The sequence below is a fragment of the Mustelus asterias genome, chromosome 10 (genome assembly GCF_964213995.1).
Source record: "Mustelus asterias chromosome 10, sMusAst1.hap1.1, whole genome shotgun sequence".
NCBI classification, from domain to species: Eukaryota; Metazoa; Chordata; class Chondrichthyes; order Carcharhiniformes; family Triakidae; genus Mustelus; species Mustelus asterias.
Window position 1 is genome coordinate 81834958 of NC_135810.1, and position 27601 is coordinate 81862558.

The following is a 27601-nucleotide window of genomic DNA, read 5'->3' on the forward strand; positions in this document are numbered from 1 at the left end:
CATCAGCTGTGGCCCTAGAGGTTTCTCGCTGTTTACAGATTTGAAGAGGAGGGCGTGGGATCAGCCAGCTCATCAAGGATAGGCCATTGGGAAGGGACAAACAAGAACCAGCAACAGTTTACATTCCACTCAGTATAACATCTTGTCCTCTATTTTGATTGCAGCTTCCAATAAACCCTTTAAATACAGCTGGTTTGGCTGCTGTGCGCCCAAGCACTATGTATTTGCAGCAAGTATGGTGCATTCAACAGTCAGTCACAACCCAATTTGGCAGAGCGCTCTGGAACTGGCATTATGTCCCTAAGACAATCAGCCTAACATCTGTTTTAGGCATATGCTCTGGACAATGTTGTCTGAATTTGTCTACCTGGGAATTAGCTTTGATATGTCCCCATACCACTGATTCTGCACAATTGTTGCACATGTTGATTGTTAGCATCACATAACACTGAATTTAATTAAATGTTCTCAGGCCTGCAGTGGTCATTTTGATACAGAGTCAGAGCCACATGTTTAACTCCAAAGAACCAAACTGTTACAAATTCACATTCAGTTTTAAGTCAGCCCCGATACTAGGGCCTGAATTTCTGAAGAGATTTTGGGGTCCACATCCCCGCCAAATGTGCTGACCCGCTACCACTTTACACCCAAATGAACAATGGGGCAGGACTTTCTCCCCTTATCCGGGAGCAACTGCCTCATTGGAGAACTGTTGGCCAATCTCCAGTCTTTGCAGCAACAACGCTGTAGCAGCCGGGCAAAGAACTGCATCAGGAGACCCGAGATCAAATCCAGGAACCCGAGGGAAAAAGTAAGTGTCAGGGATCCCAGGGCAGGGTGGGTAGGGAAGGCCTGGGGTAGGTTAAGAACATAAGAACATAAGAAATAGGAGCAGGAGTAGGCCATCTAGTCCCTCGAGCCTGCCCCGCCATTCAATACGATCATGGCTGATCTGAAGTGGATCAGTTCCACTTACCCGCCTGATCCCTATAACCCCTAATTCCCTTACCGATCAGGAATCCATCTATCCGTGATTTAAACATATTCAACGAGGTAGCCTCCACCACTTCAGTGGGCAGAGAATTCCAGAGATTCACTACCCTCTGAGAGAAGAAGTTCCTCCTCAACTCTGTCCTAAACTGACCCCCCTTTATTTTGAGGCTGTGCCCTCTAGTTCTAGCTTCCTTTCTAAGTGGAAAGAATCTCTCCACCTCTACCCTATCCAGCCCCTTCATTATCTTATAGGTCTTTATAAGATCCCCCCTCAGCCTTCTAAATTCCAACGAGTACAAACCCAATCTGTTCAGTCTCTCCTCATAATCAACACCCCTCATCTCTGGTGAACCTTCTCTGCACTCCCTCCAAGGCCAATATATCCTTCCGCAAATCAGGGGACCAATACGGCACACAGTATTCCAGCTGCGGCCTCACCAATGCCCTGTACAGATGCAGCAGGTTGTGAGGGGTCTGATCGGGGTTCTGAGGGGAGGCCAAGGGTGGAGGGATGATTGGTTTGGGATGAATGGAGAGGTGCCCCCAGTCAAAACGGGTCTTCCAATGGAGGCACCCCCACCCCACCCTTCCCGCTACAGATCCAAGGATTATTTCCAGGCTTCCTCCACAGGTCTTTAATCTGGCTGCCAACCTAAACATTGAAATTGGGTGGGAAATGGCCCTCATGCGGCCATTAATTAACCACTTAAGGGCCTCAACTGAGGAAAGGATGGGCTTCCTATCAAAGGCCTTGCCTCAGCATGAAATCATTGTGAGGTTGGAGCAGGCAGGAACCTGAAGGGAACCCCATTCCTGCAAATTGATGCTCCTGGCCCCCTCCCCTCCCCCTTTACCCCATGCCTAAAACCCTGCTGGAGGGTTTACGCTAAAATTAGGGTCCATGTCTTATATAAATCTGGTTGCAAACATTGTTAATTGTATTTTGTTATCTTTATGGGACTCACAATGTTTCAACAGCAGTTACTCTATTTCAATAGCAGCGTATGAATGATTTAAAAATCCAGGAAAGGCAAAACTGCTTTAATGATGTTTACTTGGGAATTTTGGTTTCCCTCATATTTTATTCAAATCATAAATATTTGAAATCCTTCATCCAACGATAGCATCTATTATTATAATATTGAAAGTCAATTACTCAAGCAACATATCTATGAGGTTAACTTTGGGTTACGTTGGAACAATATTGATCTTAGCAGTCATAAGAGACATTGCAGCTTTTAGAAATCCATTCCCATACAGAATAATGAAGTGATTGAGATTCCCTGGAATATGGTGAGTAATACCCAATATATATTGTAATCATGTAGCAAAGGACTAGCCGGAGAAAGTAGTTCGTGAGCTTGGTCTCTGAAAAGTTCCTTTGTTACTTTCACAATCATTAAGTAATTGATTTCACAATAATAATGACATAAAAATAGACAGTAGCAAACAAATCAGGCAAATTCCAGAGAACCTTTAAAAAATAAATATTATATAAAAATACGTTACTTCACTTTATTGACAATGTCTGTATTTTAATCACTCAGTGCAATTACTAGGTACATCACGGTGGTTTGGTCCAATATATGGATGGAGCAATGCAATACAATATCAATTTACCTTTATACAGAATCCTTAATATCGCAGCACAGTGCATAGTGGCTAGCATTACTGCCTCACAACGCCAGAGACCAGCATTCGATTCTGGTCTTGGGTGACTGCCTGTGTGGAGTTTGCACATTCTCCCCGTGTCTGCGTAGGTTTCCTCCGGGTGCTCTGATTTCCTCCCACAGTCCAAAGATGTGCGGGTTAGGTGGATTGGTCATGCTAAATTGCCCCTTAGTGTACCAAGAAGTGTAGGTGAGATGGATTATCCATAGCAAATGTGTGGAGTTACGGGGGTGAGGGTGGGAAAAGGGCCTGTGTAAGGTACTCTATCAGAGAGTCAGCGCAGACTCAATGGGCCAAATGGCCTCCTTCTGCACTATAGGGATTCTATGAATAAACATCTCAGGGTTTCACAGAGGCACCAGATACACATGGAGAAAGGAGGTGATATTAGTGTAACCGCCCAGCTTGCTCTTCTTGCCAAAGGCCAGAAACCAACGAATATTCTGGCTGGGGAACATTGACAAGAATGTTGCCACGTGCTTCACCATGGAGATGGATGAATCCTCAAAACTCCCAGAATGGTGAGCTCTTGACTTCAATCAAGCCACTGTTATAATATAGAGTAATCTATACTCCAATATAGAGTATGCAGAGCCTTGACACTTCCTCCAAGGATGAGGCAAAAATGCCACACAACTAGGAATTAATTATCTTTAAATTAAATATAATTAATCCCTTTCACTTGTTGAATAACCCTCCTTCCTAATGTCATTCCCTTGTCTTTTTCTAGAGAACAGAAAAAGAGAGAGAGAAAGGGGTCCTAACTCCCAATTCAGTGTATGAATTTGAAATACATTGTCATTTGAGTCCCACCCATTCATCCTTTCACATCTTTCAGAGAGAGAATTTTTAATGACATGTGCTGCCCTGGGAACAAAGAGTTAGCATGGTCTGTCAAGTTAGTCTCCATCATAATGTTTTTATCATGCGTACAAAAGGTCTGCGGCAAGTACAGACAAACTGTTAGCAATAATTTCCACGCATCAGCAAAGTCTCTGCACAATATGAAAAGCTATTCACAAATTCACTGCCACCTGCTCGGTCTGAAGCAAGTAGATTGTAGAGTTCCACCCTCTGCCATTGTTTTCACATATTCCTACATCGCTTGAAGATGGCAATAGAAATTCTCAGAGAGAATAGAAATTGTTAATAATGAGGCTCTAGCTGGAGGTCACATCCAGATGAGATCCTATAGCCCAAGCTGACCTCATTTCCATCAAATGTTCCATGGTAATCACATCACGTTCCAATTACTGCAATGATTTCCCTTTGAAATTAATTGGAAAGGGAATATTCAAAATAAGAACACACTAAATATACACTACACAACAGTGGTCTAATGAGCACATGCACTGCATGAAACTATGTTAGTACCAAAGCAGAAAAGAGCATAATGCATCATTAAAAATATCTTACACTTCTATGACAGATTAATTTTACCTATTTAATTTTAATATGTGTAAACTGAATCCCATCAGATGTTATTTATGTCCCATTTATGATACTGATTTGATTTTATTTGATTTGATTTATTATTGTCACATGTGTTAACATACAGTGAAAAGTATTGTTTCTTGAGCACTATACAGACAAAACATACCGTTCATAGAGAAGGAAACGAGAGAGTGCGGAATGTAGTGTTACAGTCATAGCTAGGGTGTAGAGAAAGATCAACTTAATGCAAGGTAAGTCCATTCAAAAGTCTGACAGCAGCAGGGAAGAAGCCATTCTTGAGTCGGTTGGTACGTGACCTCAGACTTTTGTATCTTTTTCCCGACGGAAGAAGGTGGAAGAGAGAATGTCCGGGGTGCGTGGGGTCCTTAATTATGCTGGCTGCTTTGCCAGGGCAGGGGGAAGTGTAGACAGAGTCAATGGATGGGAGGCTGGTTTGCATGATGGATTGGGCTACATTCACAACCTTTTGTAGTTCCATGCAATCTTGGGCAGAACAGGAGCCATACCAATCATCTGATCATCAATCATTCAGGATTTAGATGATCAAATCAGTCCATTTGTGTTATAAACCATATCCTATGGAAAATATTATCCATGAGGTCGAACCTTCGCAATTACGGCACTGCAGGGATCGGAAACTGTTCACCTTCAAACAAGTATCTTCCCTTTACACATGTGTTAGAAACAATTACAAATCCAAAGAACATTAACAGCCCACTTCTAGTGTCTATCAGTGTTATTTAATATTTAAGCCGTCTGGTTCATAGTTTCTTGCAGGAGATAAGTTATTTCTGTGAGAACCCTGAAAGCTCATGAATAAAGTATATTAACATCAATTGGTTGCATAATGCTGGTCACCATCCTCTTTACCGTACCAAGTATTGGCTTGATCGTCTTCCCAGTTCACACTTTCTGTTTGATCAACTATAATTTTTCTCACAGAAAGCATCTTGTTAATTAGAATTAGACTATAAATATTATCCTGGAAAAAACTTTGATCAAGCTTAGTGCGCTCAAAGCTTTGACAGAGGGTCATCTGGACTCAAAACATCAGCTCTTTTCTCTCCTTACAGATGCTGCCAGACCTGCTGAGATTTTCCAGCTTTTTCTTCTTTTGGTTTCAGATTCCAGCATCCGCAGTAATTTGCTTTTATAAATATTATCCTGCTTGGTTGAAATATATTCCCGATGTTCACTGATGGAAGTCAATTATAATTTTGCCATTTATGTTAATACCAAAAATGCGTAAGGGAGCAAATAGACATATCCGACAGGTATACCCAGCGTCACTCGTGCTTCGGTTGACTCATTGCATAAATATCATATCCAATGGGATATGCATTCATTACTATTTTCATTTCCCCAGAATTTTCATCAGCTATGGCATTCACGGGATGGATTTCAATCTTTGTTGCCGGGGAGATAATCTCCTGAAGTGAATTGCTAGCCCTGAATAGACCACTACGTTCCTTGGCTTCCATTCCACTGGAATCATGGGGTAGATTTTCATTTTTATCACTAGAGCAGTAATCTGATTTCCATTGAAATCAGTGGAATTAATTTGTGCAGGCTCTTTAAAAGGCTGCCGATCCACTTCGCCAGATTATAACTCAGGGGATGCAAACAAAATGCTACCTCAATGAAAAGAAAATCATGCGGGTTCTGTAAAGGTCAAGCAATCCACTCCACCAGATTACCACTCAGGCAGTGAAGATGAATATCTACTCCCATGAGTCTGAACACATCCTAATGTACCACAAAAGTCAATTAGCCTTCCCCTATTGCAGCAAAGGAACAAATAAATGGAAGTGATAAGGTGCATCATAACGTATTGCAGCAGATACAGAAGCACTTCTTTCTGATTCGTGTTTAATGGTTCTGTGATATTGATAAATTGTGTTCCTGCCTAGTATTCTCTCTTTCCTCATTCGCTTCGCTGCGTGAACTCAGTGATTTTTTTTTAATATACTGCAATATTTGAAGCACTGTCCACAAGGAACTGTTCACATTATTTGTTGCTTGTTCTGTTCCCACCCTTTCCAACTGTAGTATTCTGTGGGGAATCCATTGCCCAATCACTTCCGATTTCTTTGCTTTGCATCATTAGGCAGCACGGTTGGCATAGTGGTTAGCACTGCTGTCTCACAGCGCCAGGGACCCAGGTTCGATTCCTGGCTTGGGTCACTGTCTGTGTGGAATTTGCACATTCTCCCCGCGTCTGTGTGGGTTTCCTCCGGGTGCTCCGGTTTCATCTGGGTGCTCCCACAATCCAAATGTGTGGGTTAGGTGGATTGGCCATGCTAAATTGCCACTTAGAGTCAGGGGGACTAGCTTGGGCAAATGCATGGGGTTATGGGGATAGGGTGGGTGCAGACTTGATGGACCGAATGGCCTCCTTCTGCATTGTAAGATTCTATGATCTATAAATCTATGCAGAATTTTATCCAGCCTTGTCATCGACAAATTGAATCTATACAAGTATATAATTGCCACCTTACCATTTATTTATAACCTTCACTAGTTGTATTTGTATTTATAGTCATTACGCACTTGACTTCATTTTTCATTTGTAGTTTTGCCCTCAGAATGTACATTTCTAACGTATGAGTGTATATTTTATTAGACTATCTTTGACAGTTTATGAGTACCTCCAGTCATAAAGAGGTTCATTTTTAGTATCCATCAATGCGAGTATCATTTAATTCGTGCATTCCGTGTTTCCATACAAACTTTATTAGGGACAATATTAGGATCATTGACGAGGTAGTTTGATCGGAGGGCTCAAATATATTATGGAAGAATAAGCTGATCTCCTCATCTATATTCATCTTGTGATGACAAAATCACATCAGTATGAATTATTTGTATGTCACTACCACTCATTCTATTTATTGACTCTGCAAATCGTCAATCATTTTCCTGTCTCATAATTTATACTTTATCAGCTTATATTTGCCCACAGGCAGCACCTTGTTAATTAGACATATAATTTATTCTGCTCCTTGTTTTGTTAGAAGATATTTCTCCTTTTCACAACTGGAAATGGATTAAAATCTTCCCCAGAAACTCCAGCCCAGCTGATTCTATGTTTAGTGCATAACTTGGCTTAAGCCATTATCCTTGAACTGAACATCAATATTTCATTATGAGCTGTTTCACTTTACCGATCATAACGCATTCTTCAATATGGCAAGTGACACCGTCATATCAAACTGGTTGACAGGTTGAGTGTTGTGTCGTAGTGCCAGTATTAAATATGCCCTTCCCAGTGTGTGTGCATCTAGAATTATTTTCATTTTGTCCAGGGTTTCACCAGCAGTGCTTTTCATGAGCCTGAACACATCCTGTAATATCATGGCAGTCAATTAACTGCAGTTCCAGCACTAATAAATAGATGTAATGAAGTGGAATTGTAACAGTGTAGACTTTTGAATTCTTGTGCAGTTTCTGTATGTACAGTTCATATATGCATCAACTAGAAATAACTAAATTATTGTTACAAAAAAAATTGCTTATAAGAACATAAAGAATGAAATAAGAAAAGCCCATTCAGCCAAAATGTTCTACTTCAAATGGACTTTGCTGTTTGGAATATTTGACCATCATAGTTTATAAATCTACCTATAGTCTTATCAACGTTCCTGAGTAAATGATAATCCATCTCTGTTTTGAGTAGGTGAGTGAATTCAACATAATTCCTTCAGCTTTTCAATGTGGGACAACAGGGTGGCACGGTGGCACAGTAGTTAGCATTGCTGCCTCACAGCACCAGGGACCCAGGTTCAATTCCGGCCTCGGTCACGGCCTGTGTGGAGTTTGCACTTTCTCCTCGTGTCTGCGTGGGTTTCCTCTGGGTGCTCCAGTTTCCTCCGACAGTCCAAACATGTGCGGGTTAGATTGATTGGCCATGCTAAATTGATCCTAGTGTCAGGGGGATTAGCAGGGTAAATGTACGGGGTTACGGGAATTGGGTCTGGGTGGGATTGTGGTCAGTATAAACTCGATGGGCCGAATGGCCTCCTTCTGTACTGTAGGGATTCTATAAGTTGTTCCAGTCTTTAGTCTGCTAACAAGTTTGTTCATTTTAACCTGTTTGTGCTGTGCTCACAGTCTATATCACACAACCTCCTTATCATGGAATATCCCTAGGGTAAGGGGATTGGATGGGGAAGAGTTCGTTAGGTGTGTTCAGGAGGGTTTCCTGACACAGCATGTGGACAAGCCTACAAGAGGAGAGGCTGTACTTGATCTGATACTGACCAATGAACCTGGACAGGTGTCAGATCTCTCAGTGGGAGAGCATCTTGGGGATAGCGATCATAACTCTATCTCCTTTAGGCTTGCATTGGAAAAAGAGAGGATCAGGCAAGCTAGGAAAGTGTTTATATGGAGTAAGGGGAAATATGAAGACATTAGACAGCAAATTAGAGGAATAAATTGGAAGGAGGTATTCTCGGGGAAACGTACTGAAGAGAGGTGGCAGTTTTTCAAGGAATGTCTGTCTAGAGTTCTACAGGACAACGTTCCGAGCAGACAGGGAGGTGTTGGTCGGTTAAAGGAACCGTGGTGCACGAAAGCTGTGCGGGACCTAGTCGAGAAGAAAAGGAAAGCGTACAAAAGGCTCAGAGAGCTTGGCGAAGATAGGGATTTAGAAGAGTATACGGCTTGTAGGAAGGGACTAAAGAAGGAAATTAGGAGAGCCAGAAGGGGTCACGAGAAGGCCCTGGCAGGTAGGATTAAGGAGAACCCTAAGGCATTCTATAAATATGTAAAGAGTAAAAGGATGAGACGTGACGGAATAGGGCCTATAAAAGGTGAAGGCGGGAAAGTCTGTACGGAACCAGTAGAAATGGCAGAGGTGCTCAATGAGTATTTTGCCTCGGTTTTCACAGAGGAGAAGGACCTGGGTGGATGTACTGCGGGCGTGCGGTGGACTGAAAAGATTGAGTATGTGGACTTTAAGAAAGAGGTTGTGCTGGAATCTTTGAATGGCATCAAGATAGATAAGTCGCCGGGTCCGGATGGGATGTATCCCAGGTTACTGTGGGAGGCGAGGGAGGAGATTGCAGAGCCTCTGACGATGATCTTTGCGTCGTCGATGGAGACGGGAGAGGTGCCGGAGGATTGGAGGATTGCGGATGTGGTTCCTATTTTCAAGAAGGGGAATAGGGATAGCGCAGGTAATTACCGACCGGTGAGTCTAACCTCAGTGGTTGGTAAACTGATGGAGAAGATCCTGAGGGACACGATATATGAGCATTTAGAGAGGTTTAGTATGCTCAAGAATACTCAGCATGGCTTTGTCAAGGGCAGATCGTGCCTTAGGAGTCTGGCGGAGTTCTTCGAAAATGTGACTAAACACATTGACGAAGGGAAGGCGGTAGATGTGGTTTATATGGATTTTAGCAAGGCGTTCGATAAGGTCCCCCATGCAAGGCTTCCACAAAAAGTGAGAGGGCATGGGATCCAAGGGGCTGCTGCCCGGTGGATCCAGAACTGGCTTGCCCAAAGGAGGCAGAGAGTGGGTATAGATGGGTCTTTTTCTAAGTGGAGGTCGGTCACCAGTGGTGTGCCCCAGGGATCTGTTCTGGGACCCTTGCTGTTTGTCATTTTCATAAATGACCTGGATGAGGAAGCGGAGGGATGGGTTGGTAAGTTTGCCGACGATACGAAGGTTGGTGGGGTTGTGGATAGTTTGGAGGGATGTCAGAAGTTACAGAGGGACATAGATAGGATGCAAGACTGGGCGGAGAAGTGGCAGATGGACTTCAACCCAGATAAATGCGTCATGGTCCATTTTGGTAGGACAAATGGGATGAAGGAGTACAATATAAAGGGAAAGACTCTTAGTACTGCAGAGGATCAGAAGGACCTTGGATCCATAGGACTCTGAAATCGGCCCCGCAGGTGGAGGAGGTGGTTAAGAAGGCGTATGGTGTACTGGCCTTTATCAATCGAGGGATTGAGTTTCGGAGTCCGGGGATAATGATGCAGCTATATAAGACCCTCGTCAGACCCCACTTGGAGTACTGTGCTCAGTTCTGGTCGCCTCACTATAGGAAGGATGTGGAAAAGATTGAAAGGGTGCAGAGGAGATTTACAAGGATGTTACCTGGATTGGGTGGCATGCCTTATGAGGATAGGCTGAGGGAGCTCGGTCTTTTCTCCTTGGAGAGACGAAGGATGAGAGGAGACCTAATAGAGGTGTATAAGATGTTGAGAGGCATAGATCGGGTGGTCTCTCAGAGGCTTTTTCCCAGGGTGGAAATGTCTGCTACGAGAGGACACAGGTTTAAGGTGCTGGGGGGTAGGTACAGGGGAGATGTTAGGGGTAAGTTTTTCACACAGAGGGTGGTGGGCGAGTGGAATCGGCTGCCGTCAGGGGTGGTGGAGGCGAACTCAATAGGGTCTTTTAAGAGACTCCTGGATGAGTACATGGAGCTTAATAGGATGGAGAGTTATAGGTAAGTCTAGAAGATAGGGATGTGTTCGGCACAACTTGTGGGCCGAAGGGCCTGTTTGTGCTGTAGTTTTTCTATGTTTCTATGTGGACTGGTTGTAGCGTCCCTGCTTCTCAGCCAACAGTCGTGGGTTCAAATCCCACTCCTGTGCTTGATGGCCGTGGAAGCTACGTTCATAATGTGGCCAAACAGGAGTATGCACTTGTAAATCCTTCCAACACATGCCAAGAGTAGGAGAGATTGCTGGTCAGCCAAAGAAAATTGAAACCTCTACCACCATTATCCATCATTCCGGGCTACGACAAGCAGGCAAAGATGGCCATAGCACCTCAGACTCCTTGGTTTGGCAGGGTTGGCTTTTGGTGTTTAGTTGGCTGAATGGGTGAGGAACAGCATGGGTTTAATCCATAAGATAAAGGCAAAATGCTGCGGATGCTGGAATGGAAAACAAAAGCAGAAAATGCTGGAAAATCTCAGCAGCTCTGACAGCATCTGTGGAAAGAGAATAGAGCCAATGTTTCGAGTCTGGATGACCCTTCATCAGAGCTACCCTACCCCCCACCGTCACTTATCTCCCATCGTGTCCCTCAGATCTATGGGCCGGAACTTTACAGGCATTCACGCCTCGCCGCCACTAAAAGCGAGGATGGAGAATTTGGCACTCAGCCAAATCCCTGTTTACTGCAGCAGGACTGGAGAATCCTGCTGGCACAAATGGCCGGAAAATTCCAGCTGTGGTGTTTCACACAATCTCAGTACGGTGCATCGCCATGGACAAAGCGTCGTGAACAAAGCCTGTTACTCTATCAACATGGTGGTTGGACAATTCATTTGTAAAAGTTGGGTCAGAGAATCATATGTGGCCTCTTGTTGGTAGATTTTGGAGTTTGTTTATTCTCCTGATGCTGCTACACAGAAGTCTATGTGGATCTTATAGGCTTCAATAGTGCCCTGCTTTGTAGTCATTGTAATCAATGCATCTTTCAATGGCCTCCATGTAATGTCTGTCAGCTTTGTGTGGATTACATTTTGAGCAATAGTCAGGGTCCTAAGCCATTCATGACAGCATGACGTTGTGATGGTGATTACGGCTAAGTATTACCCCATAATAGTTTCCATTCTGCAGCTGTATGATACAGAGCTATGGACCTGGATAGCACTTGGGCACTCCTGAAATGTCTGCAAGGTGGCCATGACTATGTAAGATTAGAGGTGTGTGTCTAGCCTCAGTTTACTGACCTATTACATGTGAGAATGTTGGTTTGTACCTGAAGGTCTGGCTCATGTGGTTTGACAGAATCCCTATGCTAGCTGTCAGAAGGGCAGAAGACATGGTTATCTGATTGTGACAGTGCCATCAGTTTCTTGGCTTCCTCATGTATATCTTAATCTACTGGAATGGAAATGTGGAGGTCTCAGATGGGAGCAGAACCAAGCTGAAGTACATCTGTTCTGTGCTCTTCATTTATTACCATTTTTATGCCTGACTTTTCCCGGTCCACCTCCGCTCCCCTCGCACCCCACTGCCATGATGTCTGCTGCTGGCTGCACAGGAAAATCTCACCCTTTGTCTCAGCTCCACTCATCGGGCAAAACTTTCCTTTTTTGTTTCCCCACCATGGAGCGAGGGAGCATGTGGTTCCTGTATCTGCTGAGAACAGATTCCAACAGGGATTCAAAATCCTCTCCTGTTTAAGAAGCTTGAACCGTTCAACTCTAACACGGGGCAGTGGGTGCAACATGTCAAACGCCTGCGCTATATTTTTAAGCACAGTAAGAAGTCTCACAATGCCAGGGTTAAAGTCCAACAGGTTTATTTGGTACCACAAGCCACAAGCTTTCGGACCGCTGCCCCTTCATCACCTGATGAAAGTAGCATTTGTAGTGCACCTAAAACAAATTGCTGAACAGTGCAAGTTCAGGTCAGAACTCAGCAACATGTTGAGAGACAGGAGGCAGGCTCGTCTGCAATGTTAACAACACGGCCACACGAAAGCAATCATTAGCAAAGACAGAGATTATTTTAAGGAAGGCATTATCAATCACCCAGGCTATGGAAAGTTCTGAAGTTGGGGGGTGGGTGGGTGGGTGGTGGTGTTGATGGAACTGCAAAGCGTCCAAACAAGCAAGGTCCACCAGGTTTGGTGGGAAGCCTCTGTTAGTCGCGCCAGGGATGAGGACAGTATAGGGAATTTGGTCCACACACCGAGAGCTATGAAGAATGCTATTGGCGTGGGGGAGATCACACACAGGAGAGATGTAAATTCAGGGAAGCCACATGTTATGCCCGCAATAGGTGGGGGCACATTAGGAGAAAGTGTAAAACTAAGCAGAGCATACCAAGGGCCAACAAAATGTAAATTCTGACTCCAGTACAATCTAAAGTTTAAATAATATTAAGGTGGGCAAGGCAGTCATAATTACTGTGACTCCTTCTGGAATCAGAGTGTTTTTTTCGCATATGGTGGAAGATGGCGCAGAAAGGCCTATCGTCTCTGCCTCGAGAACTCTGACTGATCCTGAAAAAGCTTACTCTCAAATCAAAAATGAGGGACCAGCCATCATCTTTGGAATGAAGAAGTTCCATCAATAAGATCATGGACGATGCTTCATAGTAGTTACTGACCACAAACCCCTGTCAGGCTTATTTAGGGAAGATAAGGCCATTCCTCTCATAGCTTCAGCTATGGTCCAATGCTGGGCTGTATTGTTAACAGCCCACGAGTATACTTTCAGCATTGGCCAGGCACACACAGGTCAACTGCGGACACCTTAAGACACTTTCCCCTGCTGGAAAGTATACCGCCTCCGCCAGAACCACGGGGAATTTTTCATGATCTAAACTTTCTCATTACCTTGCCCATTATTTATTACTGGTGCAAGCAGGCTTATATTAACAATGTAACAATAGCAATGAAGTTATTGTGAAAATTCCCTCGTTGCCACACTCCAACGCCAGTTCGGGTACACTGAGGGAGAATTGAGCGTGGTCAATGCACCTAACCTGCACATCTTTCAGACTGTGGGAGGAAACCGGAGCACCCGGAGGAAACCCACGCAGACAACGTGCACAGACAGTGACCCAAGCCGGGAATTGAACCCAGGTCCCTGGCGCGGTGAAGCAGCAGTCCTAACCATTGTGTCACCGTGCGAATCTTGGGACTGAACGCGGGTGTTTCTTGCCAGTTAGTAATCATGGAGTTCGATAGCCTTTATCTCAGTCTCTGTAAATAGTTACCTGAATAAACTGTTTATTCGTTGACCTGCTTGTCGGTCGCCAGTCTTTACAAGATACCACAGAGACACTAACTAATCTTCTCAACCTTGTGACAGCAAGAATTAAATTATCTGTACCATAACATTATCAAATCACATTGTGTGTAATTCAGTTATTGTGAGATAATAATTAGTAGGTTAATTATCACATCAGTTGAACAGATTGGATTCTGAGTCTGTACTAAAGTACACAGCAATCATTGTTCCAGTATCTGACAGGACGCAACAATAAATTAAGCTCATAACTAGCTGTGAAAGTGTTATTGTGTCTTTTTGTGCCTAGTCACTGTGTGCTGGTGTTTAAAACACTACAGTCTAACTGCAGCCAGGACTCTTTAGGTAAAACTGCATCATGTATATTTAAGTCAATACTTTTGGGATTCAGTAGATCGATAAGGTATTAAGCAACATGATCTATCTTTAACCACTGTAATTCTACTTCTATTTTCCACGAAGGTTCTCCTAAATTTGTAGACAATTTAAAACACGGACATCTGAAGCTTTGATCACGTGTCAGACACATGTTCTGTGTCCAACAGTGTCCAGAACAGGAGACTGAACTTCATTCTGCCAGGATTCCATAAAATCTGATGGAGTGTATGTTCTGTTCACTCCCTTACATCAAGAGAACATATCTGGGGGGTTATTACCCTGGGAATTCTCAAAAACATCACAGTTACTACCAATTGAGAGTTTACAGGAATTCCACTGAGGCCTTTATGACCTAGACTAAGGTAATAAGGCATTCTGGCTCCCTCGGGAGCTGAAGACTGGGAGGTTTACATTTTTCTTCAGTCCCAGGATGAGCATCTGGGTTCCCCTCTGCCAGAGCGGTGATCAGCCTCTTCAATGAGTGGGAGCCGCCAAAGAACTTTTCCACCCTAACCATGTGCTTGGGATTTGAATCATTTTCTTTGGATGCATCAGCATTTGATTACACTGCCCGTGGCTGCAGAGAAGCCCCACCTGAATTTTGACCTTCGAGACTTTGCTTGAGACAGGATTTGTGTGGGTACTGCAGAAATTCTCAACTCATTACAGTACACTTTTTAAAGTTATGCTGCATGATACCAGCAGTCAAATGTGAATACATTAGAACTTCTTCTCTGCTGTTTTAACGCAAATGTAAACCCAATCAAATTTAGTTTCCTTTTGTTTTCCTGACATTTTCTAGTGCAACTCTTCAATAATTTGTTCATCAACTGGTTTGAAGCATCACTAAGTAAGCTCATGTCAACTCTCTGTAAGTAGGCAGTGTCACTAACTCAGCCAGCATGGCCTGCTTTATGTGCAGGTGGTGACCCATGGCACTGCCAGCTCACAGTGAATAAAGGTATTCTCTCTGAACTTTGATAATGCAGTGGTTTCCTTTTCAACTTCACTTGTAGTTCCCAGTTTTTAGAGACTGTCAAGCTAACACCTCATAGAATCATTGCAGCACATTAGGCCATTCAACCCATCGAATCCATTCAAGCTCTCAGTGGAGTAATCCATTCCCCTGCTCTATCCTCACACCCCTGCAAGTTTATTTCCCTCAAATGCCCATCTAATTTCCTTTTGAAATCATTGTTTCTGGTCAAACTCTGAATAGTTTAATAGATTACATGGCTATAGTTAAATTAATTACTTTCACCCGAGATGCTTAAGGATTTTGGTCACGTACATTGATCACGGCAATTATGAAAGAGTGGTGTACACAACTGTGAAGTTGAAAGGATTACTGCAGTGGCTTATTCTTCAGCAATGTGTGTCTTCAGTTATATAACCTCTGAAGGTTTTTATGCAGTCATTGTGAATGATCTGTGATCTAAATATATATTTCAGAAAGAAAAGGATTTTCAAACCAAAATAAAAGGAAAATGTGTGAGAAATCAAAAATAATTCCCTAGTGATGACTAAAGTAAAGTTTAATTATTAGTCACAAGTAGGCTTACATTCACACTTCAAGAAAATCCCCTTGTCGCCACACTCCGACACCTGTTCAGGTACACTGAGGGAGAATTTAGAATGGCCAATGCGCCTAACTTGCACATCTTTGGACTGTGGGAAGAAACCAGAGCACCCGGAGGAAACTCACGCAGACACAGGGAGAATGTGCAAACTCCACACAGACAGTCACCCTAGCCGGGAATGAAACCTGGGTCCCTGGCACTGTGAGCCAGCAGTGCTAACCATTATGCCACCATGCCACCCCTGTATTAGTTCTAATGATGAAATTTATATAAAAACGTTCTGTGTGGACATTACAATATTAACATAAGATGCAAAGTGTTTATTTAAAAACTAAACGGTGATAAGCAAAGTCTATAGACCCCTTTTCCAGTATGTAGGAATGAACATCCAGGGGTTTGAGCTGAGTCAGCATGACTGTCCCTGAACCAGAACAAAATATACACTACAACAGCATAGAATCAAATCTTAAATGTACTGGCTAATCTTAGAAATTTCAGAGCAACTTCGTCTTTTCCTGAAATTCCAGAGCACAACATTGGAACAATGGCTTTTTCAGGATCTGCCTCTTAGAGTCAATCCTAACTTTTTGTATCATTTGTTTTTGAGATGTGAGTATTGCCGGCAAGCACTTGTTGCCCATCCTCTCTTGCCTTTGAGAAGCAGGTGGTGAAGAGCTTTCATGGACTGCTGAAGTCCAGATGGTGTAGGTACATTCACAGAGTTGGGGGGAAGTTAAAGATTTTGACCCAATTACAATGAAGGAATGGCAAGATGGTCGCAAATCAGAATGGTATATGGCTTGTTCCCATGTGCCTGCTGCTCTTGTTCTTCTAGGTGTTAGAGGTCATGGGTTTGGAAGGTGCTGTTGAAGGAACCTTGGTGAATTGCTGCAGTGAACCTTGTAGATGGTACACACTGCTGCCACTTGGTATAGAGTGTAAATGTTTACGGTGGTGGATGGGTGCCAATGAAGCGGGCTATTTTGTTCTGGATGGTGCCACACTTCTTGAGAGTTGCTGGAGCTACACTCATTCAGACAAGTGTAGAGAATTCCATTGCACACCTGATTTGTGCCATGTAGATGCTGGACAAGCTCTGGAGTTGAGTTACTTGCTGGAGAACTCCTAACCTCTGACCTGCTCTTGTAGCCACAGTATTTAAATGGCTGATCCAGTTGTTACTGGTCAATGCTAACCCCCAAGATGTTGATGGAAGAGGATTTGGAAATGGTAATGCTGTTGAATATCAAGGAGAAATGGTTAGATTTTGCCTTATTTGAGATGGTCCAGCACTTGCCTGGCATTAATGTGGCGCAAATATTACCTGCCACCTATCAACCCAAATCTGAATGTTGATGCGTGGATGCATGGACTGCTTCAGTATCTAAAGAGTTATAAATGATGCTGAACACTGTGCAACCATCCCCACTTCTGGCCTTATGATGGAGGCACTTTTATTGATGAAGTAGCTGAAGGTGATTGGGTCCAGGACACTACACTGAAGAAGCCAACAGCAATGTACTGGAGCTAAGATGATTCACCTCCAACAACAATAACTATCTTCCTTTGTGCTCGTTATGGCTCCAACTAGTGGAGAACTTTCCCCGTGATTTGCACTGACTTCAGTTTTCTAGGGCCCCTTGATTCCGTACTTGGTCAAAAACTGCCTTGATGTCAAGGGCAGTCATTCTCACCTCACTCCTGTGCCGTGAATGTTAGAAAGATCTAACGAGTAACTGAGTGACTCTTGATCACTTTCAGTCTTAGATTAACATACGAGAATTGAGATTGGATCCTGGATCCGAGCATAAATACATTAATCAGCATTCCAAGCTGTAATGTTCAGAGAATCATGAACATTAGCCACCAGGTGAAGGTGTCATCTCAATCTCATGTGTTCCAAGTGACTGGGAGAATAAATTTAATCAACCTTGGAAGTCCTCTACCATCACGCATGCACAAATGTATCCACACTCAGACACAATCAGGGACTTGGATTTATCCTTAGTTGTCAAACAATAGAAGTTGCAATCAGTGACCCAGAGAAGGAGTTCAAGGTTGAAAAATTAACACATTGAAACTGGAAAATGAACGGGAGGCTGGAACTTCATACACGCAGTGGTGCTATGAATGCCTACCTGGGTTTCCTGGGGACAGACTGCATCACTACCCACATTGCCATGGCATCCCTCCTCCTGTCCACCTGAATCACTAATGTCTCCAGTTCTGTTTCTGTCATTCAAGATGCCTATGACTGCTCTAGTTCAGTTTCTAAAGAATTCATTTTGTTCACCATGCCTTTTAGTGCAGGGTGTCTCTCCCACATGTTCAGCAGACAATGCTGCTGGGACCTTGTGCTGTGTGCAGGCCTCGCTGGTATTGTTAAGAAGCAGAAAGCAATGTTGTCGGCACACCAAATACCATTTAGATGAAGTAGGTGCATGCTTTTTTGTATTGCCCACCTTAATCTGAATGTGCATGGACACATCGCGAAGCACAAATCTCACTCTGGAAAATCAGAGCAAACACATTCCTAGCCCATAATCTTTTGAGATCAGAACCCCAGTAGACAGCGATGACAGCTCCTGCCAAGGCGATAACAAATATGGTCCATTGGGTTTGGATCTGTGAAGCAGCTCTGCAAGATATAAAGGAGATTGGCTGTTCCTGTGAAGAATTTGGAAAGAGAACCCCAATTAACTTGAGAGTTATATATATACAGTTGGCCCTATTTTTCCATTTTGATTCTAAGTGCTGGGCGGACTTGAAACTGGGAGTGTTTCAGATCCGACTTTTAGACCCGTTCTCAGGCGCCCCCATACGCACTCTGCCTGAAAAAATATCAGCGATTCCGAATCGCGCTGCAGAAGCCTGTGGGCGGGGCTTAACGCACCCGAAATCCTGCAGCTCCGATTGGCGCCTCCAACTGCGCATGCGCAGAGAAAAAAATGATAGAATGCGGCTCCCCTGCCACATCGCTCCTGGGTCAGATAATGCCTCCCCCTGGCCCCCACAGACATTGCCCCAGCCTCACCAACATTACTGACTGCCTTATCCCCCCCATCCCCTCCGCCACCCAGACTGATCGTGGACCCCTCTCCCCTTCCCCCTCACTGATCTCAGGAAGAGTGGCAGCGGACCCCCCTTCCTCCCACTGATCTCAGGAAGAGTGGCAACGGACCCCCCTTCTCCCCACTGATCTCAGGAAGAGTGGCAGCGGACTCCCTTTGCTCCCCCCCCCCCCCACTGATCTCAGGCAGAGGGGCAGCAGACTCCCCCTTCCCCCCCACTGATTTCAGGCAGGGTGGCAGCGGACCCCACTTTCCCCCACTGATCTCAAGCAGAGAGCCGTTGGACCCACCTCCCCGCCCCCCCTCTTCCCCACCAATCTCAAGCAGAGAGCCGTCGGATGCTCGTCACTTACCTCCTCACTAACTGGAGTGCCGGAATCGGGCTTTTGTGGAGCATGTCTGTTTTGCGCCGATTCTGGATGGGTGAATGCGGTGGTAAAGGGGGAAGTGCCGGTAAGGCTAGGCGTGCAGTTCATTAAGTCAGCTTAAATGCATGCAAATGGCTGTCACGCCCATTTTCGGGCACGGTCCCGATCACAGCCATCTTCAGAACTTGGTAAAGGGGGAACCAGCGTGGACGTGGGCACAGATCGCACTACTCGCCTCACGCCCGACTTTACCAAGTTTTCGCGCCCAAAAACGGACGCAACCTGATTGGGCCCATTGTGTCAAAACATACATTGTGAATAGGATTGTACAAAAGTAAAAGGAAGCATCTTTTTCTGTCTGTAACGCTATATTAAACACACGCAAAGTCTTTGTTGCTTGCTTGCAGTTTGTACTATCAGCCCTTTATTAACAAATGCTTAGGAAGATGTTATAATTATCAAAATATCCAGAAAGGGAATAACTTTTAAATGTTTATTTATACAACTGACTGTTAATGTTCCTTGTTCTTCATCAAGGAAGTTGTAGCCTTTTGTTAGATGCCTTCTAACTGACGGAGTAAATATGCCATTTTAGCTTTCCAGTTACATAGCCTCTCTTGATAAGGCCCCTGTGTTATAAATTATAAATAGACTGAAAATTTTAAAAAGTATATAATTTATCTTTCATTGTGAATGTTTTTTATCCTGAACATAACCGGGGCATGCCTGTGATACAGAGTTATATCAGATCCTCTTCTGAGTTTTTAGCATTACTGGCTAAATTATTTTTTTTTGTTGCACTTCAGGGACTTAATCTGTTCTTTGGTTATCAGGAGGGCCCATATGTTATGCTGAAGAAAAATCATGACACCCTGGAAGGAAATGACAAGTATGAGGGTTACTGCGTGGACTTAGCTTCAGAAATTGCAAAACACATCGGGATCAAGTACGAGCTTAAAATCGTTCCTGATGGGAAGTACGGAGCAAGAGATCCAGATACCAAAATCTGGAATGGGATGGTGGGCGAACTTGTTTATGGGGTAAGCACTTTTATACAATGGCTGGAAGATAACGTTTCTCACCTTCTTAGTTTGACATTTCTCTTGTGTGTTAATCACAGTGCAATGGCTAACGTCTTTGTAACAGTCCCTTGTGTACACTGTTTACCAAAGTTATTAACCTGTTTACTTTAAATGACTTTGTTAAAACATCCTGCTAAGAATTTGAGCTATGTGACACACACAGCAATTTCAACCCTTTTGAGAGCTGTCCACAAAAAGGTTTCACAACACCAGGTTAAAGTCCAACAGGTTTATTTGGTAGCACGAGCTTTCGGAGCGCTGCCCCTTCATCAGGTGAGTGTTTCATCGGGGCAACGCTCCGAAAGCCCATGCTACCAAATAAACCTGGTGGACTTTAACCTGGTGTTCATAGAATCATAGAAACCCTACAGTGCAGAAAGAGGCCATCTGGCCCATCGAGTCTGCACCCGACCACAATCCCACCCAGGCCCTACCCCCTTAAACCTACACATTTACCCGCTAATCCCTCTAACCTACGCATCTCAGGACACAAAGGGGCAATTTTTAGCATGGCCAATCAACCTAACCCGCACATCTTTGGACTGTGGGAGGAAACCGGAGCACCCGGAGGAAACCCACGCAGACACGAGGAGAATGTGCAAACTCCACACAGACAGTGACCCAAGCAGGGAATCGAACCCAGGTCCCTGGAGCTGTGAAGCAGCAGTGCTAACCACTGTGCTACCGTGCCGCCCACCCCAATGTTGTGAGACTTCTTACTGTGCCCACCCCAGTCCAACACCGGCATCTCCACACCATCACAAAATGTTTAAAACCTTTGTTTAACAGGACTATGTGAAAGTATGCAGGTCGGGATTTCCAATGACTATAATTCTATATCCAGTATGGGTCGGCCCATTTTGTGCTCACTTGCAGTTATCAAACACTTAGGAAGATGTGTGAGGCTAACGGCTTGAGTAAAACACTCTCTCAGATTCGATGGGCCCAATGACCTCTTTCTTAACCACAGGTATTCTATGATTCTATTTTATCAACATCAAAATATGTGGAACCAAGAATACAGGAAAGTGCATAATCTTTCAGAAGTAATGTCCAGTAATCCAGGAATGAAATGCATGGGTCCTGCATACCATGAGCTTATTTTGAGGTGGATGCTTGAAGAGAGATGGGTAGTGCCCCCAGAGAAATGATATGAACAGGTCAATTTTGGCCTTTCAGACCATTTCTCCAGGGATTCTGTTGATCCCCCACCAAGGACCCCCTGCAAACATTCCAGCTGAATCGAAGATGACAATATTAGTAATGCTATATGCAAGGGAGAAGCTCGAGACAGAAGCGCAATGCAAGGTTGATTATTCTGCTTTCTTTAATAACACACTAACTACTTTGCATCAAACAAATAGGATATTAGCATGAAGGAACGGAATACAGAACCAGAAGGACCATCTCTCTGTAGCACTGTATGCAATGGTGTTTGTTTACACTTCAGCTTCAGTGGAAGTGTTAAGCCCAAAGCCTTCGGTAGATTCAGTTGAATCCTGATAATCATTCCTCACTGGCAGGTCTCTGCTCTTCAAGCAAGAGATGATGTGGAGGAATCCCCAGAACTTAATTCTGAGAAACACTTCCCTCACTGTATCCAATAATGTTACGCAATCACTTTGCTGGTGCTATCTTGGTTTTCACCCTATTCTGAAAGTTTTAATGATTTTTGTGATGGATATTAAGCAAGGATGAAGCCTTTGCTTGATTCGGTTATTCCGATTTTAGTAAACAGCCTGTCATAACGATTAAATTATCTATTTGAAACTTCCATGGTGATCTGTGCCCTATGGATAATCTATCATACCAGCTGTAGTACCAGATATGCCTGTAGGTGGCCCTGTGTTAGCAATATTCATGTTCAAGAGCGTCACACCTTACTGGGGACAAATTCACAGTAAGAGTGGTCACAATACTATCAGCATAAATTTTAAAAGGTAACATCAAAAATTAGAACAGTTCTCAGGAAATATTCTGCAGTTTTGATCACCCCGCACTCCCCTAGTCAAAATGAACAGAACTCCATTTAATTAAATCGATGAAGGGACTGCAACAACTAACTCTTGGGTTCTGTTGGGAAGGAATCCTTTCAGAATAGGGTGAAAACCACCTCTTCCCATGGGAATCTGCGGATGTCAGATGCTGAGGTTAGCTCCACCCTTCGCTGCCCCTCCTCCTTTTCTGATGAAGCAAATTTCAGGATTGTTCATGAAACTTTAGAAGGCCCTCCTTTTGTATCCTCTGTCCATCCGACTCCTCTGCTGCCCTCAACCATGTCCTTTCACCTCCTCCTCTCCTCTCCTCTCCGCCTCCCCTTCTCTCCCTTCTTCCCTCATATCCTCCACTCTCTATATCTCACATTCCTCTCAACTTCCCCCTGCCCTTTAGCCCTGCTTGCCTTCAACATTGCACTTAATCTTGATTCCCCCTGTACAACCCTGGGGGATTGACTAATAATTATTATACTGTTCACACAAATAAAGAAGGAAGTTTTTCCTAACTCCATTTGCTGTTTAAAAATGTACTGTAACAGCCTAGATAGCATCCATTGTACACTGGGGAACCATTTTACTGTATTGTGATGTGATCGGTTTCAACATTGGCTGAGACCCCAGATTCCTCACACGCAGAAGGCTTCCTCTGTGTTCTTGGGTGTGCTAAAGTTGTAAATATACTTGCAGGGAATGGATTTATTATGTTACTACAACCAGTGCACAGCAGAACGCTATCCTGACTCAACTTCCACCGGCAGGATAAGGTCAGTGAGAAGATGTCCAAACTCCCACTAAAGAAGAGAGGGAGAGAAGGGAAGTTGGAGTATCCTGCACCCTGCCATCTTGTTTTCACATTGGGAATCATAGAATCCCTATAGTATAGAAGGAGACCATTTGGCCCATCGATTCTGTGCCGACCACAATCCCACCCAGGCCCTATTCCCATAACCCCAAACATTTACCCGGTTAATCCCCCTGACACTAGGGTCAATTTAGCACGGCCAATCAACCTAACCTGCACATCTTTGAAGTGTGGGAGGAAACTGGAGCACCCGGAGGAAACCTACGCAGCCACGGGGAGAAGTTGCAGACTCCACACAGACTCACAGATAGTGACCCATGGCCAAGATTGAACTTGGGACCCTGGAGCTTTTAGGCAGCAGTGCTGACCACTGTGCCACCGTGCCAGAGTGGAATGGAGTAGACAGAACTTTGGGGAAAAGTTTGTCCAGCTTCTATCTGAAACAGAAACTACAACCTGGCACAGAAAGAATAGCAGAAGTAACACCAAAGATCAAACATTTATCGTGTAGTGATGCAGATTTTGTCAGGAACGCAAAGGGTATTTACTGACGCGGAAAAACTGCACAGAGGCCCGCAGCCCCCCGGTTGCCTTGGAGCAGCCGACCAGCTGCCCCAGTCCCTACATGACTTCTACATATCCTCAGACTATCTTCTACTGAAGAGAGGACTCCACCCCATGCAGTGATTATCCACTCTCAATTCTAATTAGTTCCTCAAGCCAGGAGACCCGCTTCTGCTGCGCTGCCCTTAAAGGAGCAATCACTACCCTAACCCTAACCCTCCCCCTTTTAACTCTTTTATACAATCTTCAATAACCAAGTCACTCAAGCCCAAATTCTAACTAAACAAGTTGGACATTTATAAATTGAGTCTTTGAGGGTTTTGTCTGATTCTTGTCGAGCAGCATAATTCTATACTCTGAGATGCTTCCATGGGATTGACATTAACAGGAGCTGCAAATAACGGGTATCTCTTCTGACGCAGGCAGTACATTACTATTTGCTGCCACAGCGACATCAATTATGTCTATAACAGGTCGATCAGATACACAGGTTCTTCGGTATTTACAGGTTCGAAAACGTTTTTTGACGGCAACACTATTTGCTGCAGCATCTCTCTGCTCTTCCAGTGATCCACATGTTTATGAACAGTCCATCCCTCCATTTCTCCTGCGTATGACAGGAGTCCGGTCACAGAGACAATAATTCCAGGGATCTGACTTGGTCCAATACCGAGGTTTCATAAAATGACACTGTGTCATATTAAGTACTTAATATGGGTTTTTAATTGTTGCAGTTGTGATGGCTCATTGGTGAGATCTTCAGGCTTGTGTCTATTTAATGATAAACACTTTTATTGGTGGGCTTTAACTGTGTACAGTTCCAAATATAGTCTTGCATGGAACGCTTCCACGCAGGCTTGCTGCTTTTCCATTCACATGACCATTTCAGCAATCCTCTTCTGGCATGTAATCTCAGTCTCCTTCTCTGTCTGAATTGCTGTCAATTTCAATGTCTTTAACTCTGCAATTAATTTCTCATTCTCAAACTTCCTTTCTTCAAACTTTAATTTTCCTGATTCAATTCTTCACTGGAATTTTTCTTATTTTCTAGTTGCATTTTCATGAAGTTAAGTTTATTTTCCATTGATTCTTATGTTCTCCATCTTCTTAACTTCATCTTGTCAATATTCTTGCAACATTTTTTCAAGTTTACTGCCAGTCATTTCATCTTGCTGTTTTAATGTCTTCTCTAGAGCTTTAATTCTTTTTGTTGATTCCTCTTTATGTTCAATAATTTCTAGTTTCATTTGAAGTCTTTAATTTCTGTGTTTCTTCCAAGGTGAATCCATCATGTTCTTACTGGACATTTACATTTCACAAATGAAATCTTCATTTCTACTTGTCTTAATTTCAGCTAAACTCTTTTTGACTTCACTGTTGGTTAGGTCGGTCTCTGACAAAGTGTTGACTTGTTTCCATTCTGAAATCGTCTCATTGTTCTTCATTTGGACATTTAAGGCGAGATTTTATGGCCTCGCTCAGGCGAGATCTTAAAATCCCGCCAGAGGCCAACAGAGATTTCTGTTCTGCCAACCTCGCCTGCCACAGCCACCCTGGTAGAGTTTTGGTGTTAGTGTTTTTCGGTGCCCTCCTCTGAGTCTTTCATTGTTGTCCTCCTTTGGGGTATTTCATTTCCTTCCTGGGGTGATTAAGTGCCCTTCCTCCTGGGTCTTTCAGCGGCCTCTTTCTGGGTCTTCTATTGCCTCTTCGCTGAGGTCTTATTGCCTCCTCTGAGGTCTTGCACTGTCTCTTCCTTGAGATCTTGGTAGCTTGTGGACCTTTTTTGAGAGCTGCCCTCTATCTGGGATCTTCTCCAGCTTTCCTATCCATTGCCCGCTGCTTGTTCTTGTGGTTGCTGCTTTAAATATATTACCACTTTAAATATATTACCACTTTAAGACTGTCAACCTTTTTTTAACTGCCAGCAGCTGCTGGTTCAATCTTTGTGCTTTTCCCACGCTTTTGAAGTTTTGGCGTGAACCTGGCAGGTCCTCCTTTCAATCTTTTTTTAAACTTTTAAGACTTCTGCTTTTTACTGATAAGGATCTCTCAGCGAGCTCTGCAGCTATTTCTTTCTCTGGCCATTTGGAGAGTCCATTCGTCTATTCCTTTGATATGCCTGTTTTTTTTGTCAATTTCACTGCAAGATCCCAAGCTCTTGCGGTCTAAAGGGCCATTTTTAACATTTTTAACTTATCTTCTAAACAGGTTGAGGACTTCTATTTAATTTTTTTAAACTTCAGAACTTGCTGCTACAGTCTCTCAGTGCAGGGTCCGCTACCCCGAACTCACCCCCCTACTGATGGAGTTTGCTGGGATGGGGAACCCAGCATTCTCAGCCTCTTCATTTTCCCACACTTTAGAGACCAAGCTAACACTCCTTGGGATATTCTTTTGCACCCATTTAAAAACACTGCTCTGTTACTCTCCTTTCTTAAATGTCTTTTTTTAAACTTAAGTTCCACCTTTCCTTAAACTCAAAGTCACAGCTTTTGCTTCTGAGGTTATTTTCCCCTATTTCTTTCTATATATTTCTAAACGCTTTACTGCACCGGCCAAGCCAGGTTTACTCAGTGTCTGTCTCTCAGGGTCTGGAAATATCTCAACATCTAACTACAACAAAGATTTTTAAATTTCTTTTCCATGTGAATGCCTTTTTAAGTCCAAATGAATTTTTTGCTATCAATGCCGTGAATAATAAGGAGCCAATCAACGAGATTTTCTTGTGTCAAATAAAGACTAAGTTTAGTAGCCACTAAACACAAGAAAAAATAATAAAAGATGTAATGTTTCATACGCACATATACCAGAAATAAGTAAAGTTAAGAGTCCAGATAAAAAATTAAAAGAGTATGTAGTTAAGTGCCTTGCTTGAGGTGTAGATTGTTAAACGTAATGGCCATTTCAAGTTAGCTAATTCCTCTAAAATCTCAGAGTTTAATTCATAGAATCCCTACAGTAGGGAAGGAGGCCTTTCAGCCCATCGAGTCTGCACCAATCACAATCTCACCCAGGCCCGATTCCCGTAACCCCACAGATTTATCCTGCTAATCCCCTGACACTATGGTCCATTTAGCATGGCCAATCAACCTAACCCGCATATCTTTGAACTGAAGTTTGTTTGCTGGAGATGATTTCTTTCTTTGAATCTGTAATCTGTCTTCCAAAACTCGATAAATTTCTCCTGATATTCTTTCCAGTTGTGATTGGACTCTCTGTTGTGAATAGGTTTTTGGACTGTAGAGATAGGGCTTTATTTAACTTAAGAGAGAGAGCGAGATTCATTATTGCTTCGTTAGAGACTTTCCCAGATTCTCTGTTTCTGCTTGGCAAATCTTAAAGTCATGCTTGCTGTCTATTCCAAAGGAGTTTGATTACCATGTCTGCTGAAGTCATTGTTGTAGAACAACGAAGCACAGATTGATGTTGAACCTCAGAAACCTTTGACACATTTCAAGATAATAAAAACTAACAGGAGACGGGGGTTCTTTCATCCTCCATGTGAGGTTTGAGTGTCTGTTGCTTGTACATCCTGACTGGCTGGCAGTTCCCTGTTGGCTTGATAAGATTACGCTTGATCAAAGTCCAAAATTTTGCACTTTTAATATCTTCCTCTCAATTGTCCTCTTTGAAGTGGACCTTGACACCTCCAGGTGTGAAATTCCATGAGCAACATGTCAGTGCAACCCATATAGCAATTTTCCAGGAAAGGTCAACTTGAAGTCCAGATATCAAGTGACTCATTGCAGCCATCTTTGGTCAATGTCATTTCTTGTATTAAGAAAATCCTCTTTAAACGGTTCAGTACGTTTTTGGTTAGCTGGTGAAGTTATACGTAGATCTTATTCATCATTGTGACAATATAGATTACAGATAATGTTCTCCCTTCATAAGTTCAGTACATCTCTG

At 43.5% G+C, this 27601-nt stretch overlaps 1 protein-coding gene across 9 annotated transcripts in view; it reads left to right on the forward strand.

Annotated features, from left to right (window-relative positions):
* Positions 1–27601, forward strand: part of LOC144500057 (glutamate receptor 4) — a 284546-nt gene that overhangs the window by 216852 nt on the left and 40093 nt on the right. For 4 of the 9 annotated variants that reach the window (XM_078222823.1, XM_078222824.1, XM_078222828.1 and 1 more), the window contains exon 10: positions 20081–20287. The exons of 2 other annotated variants lie outside the window; for them this stretch is intronic. In XM_078222823.1, coding sequence (XP_078078949.1) covers positions 20081–20287 — 207 coding nt within the window. The remainder of the gene's footprint in view (positions 1–20080; positions 20288–27601) is intronic. 3 more of the 9 variants (XM_078222825.1, XM_078222826.1, XM_078222829.1) reach the window with 1 other exon arrangement.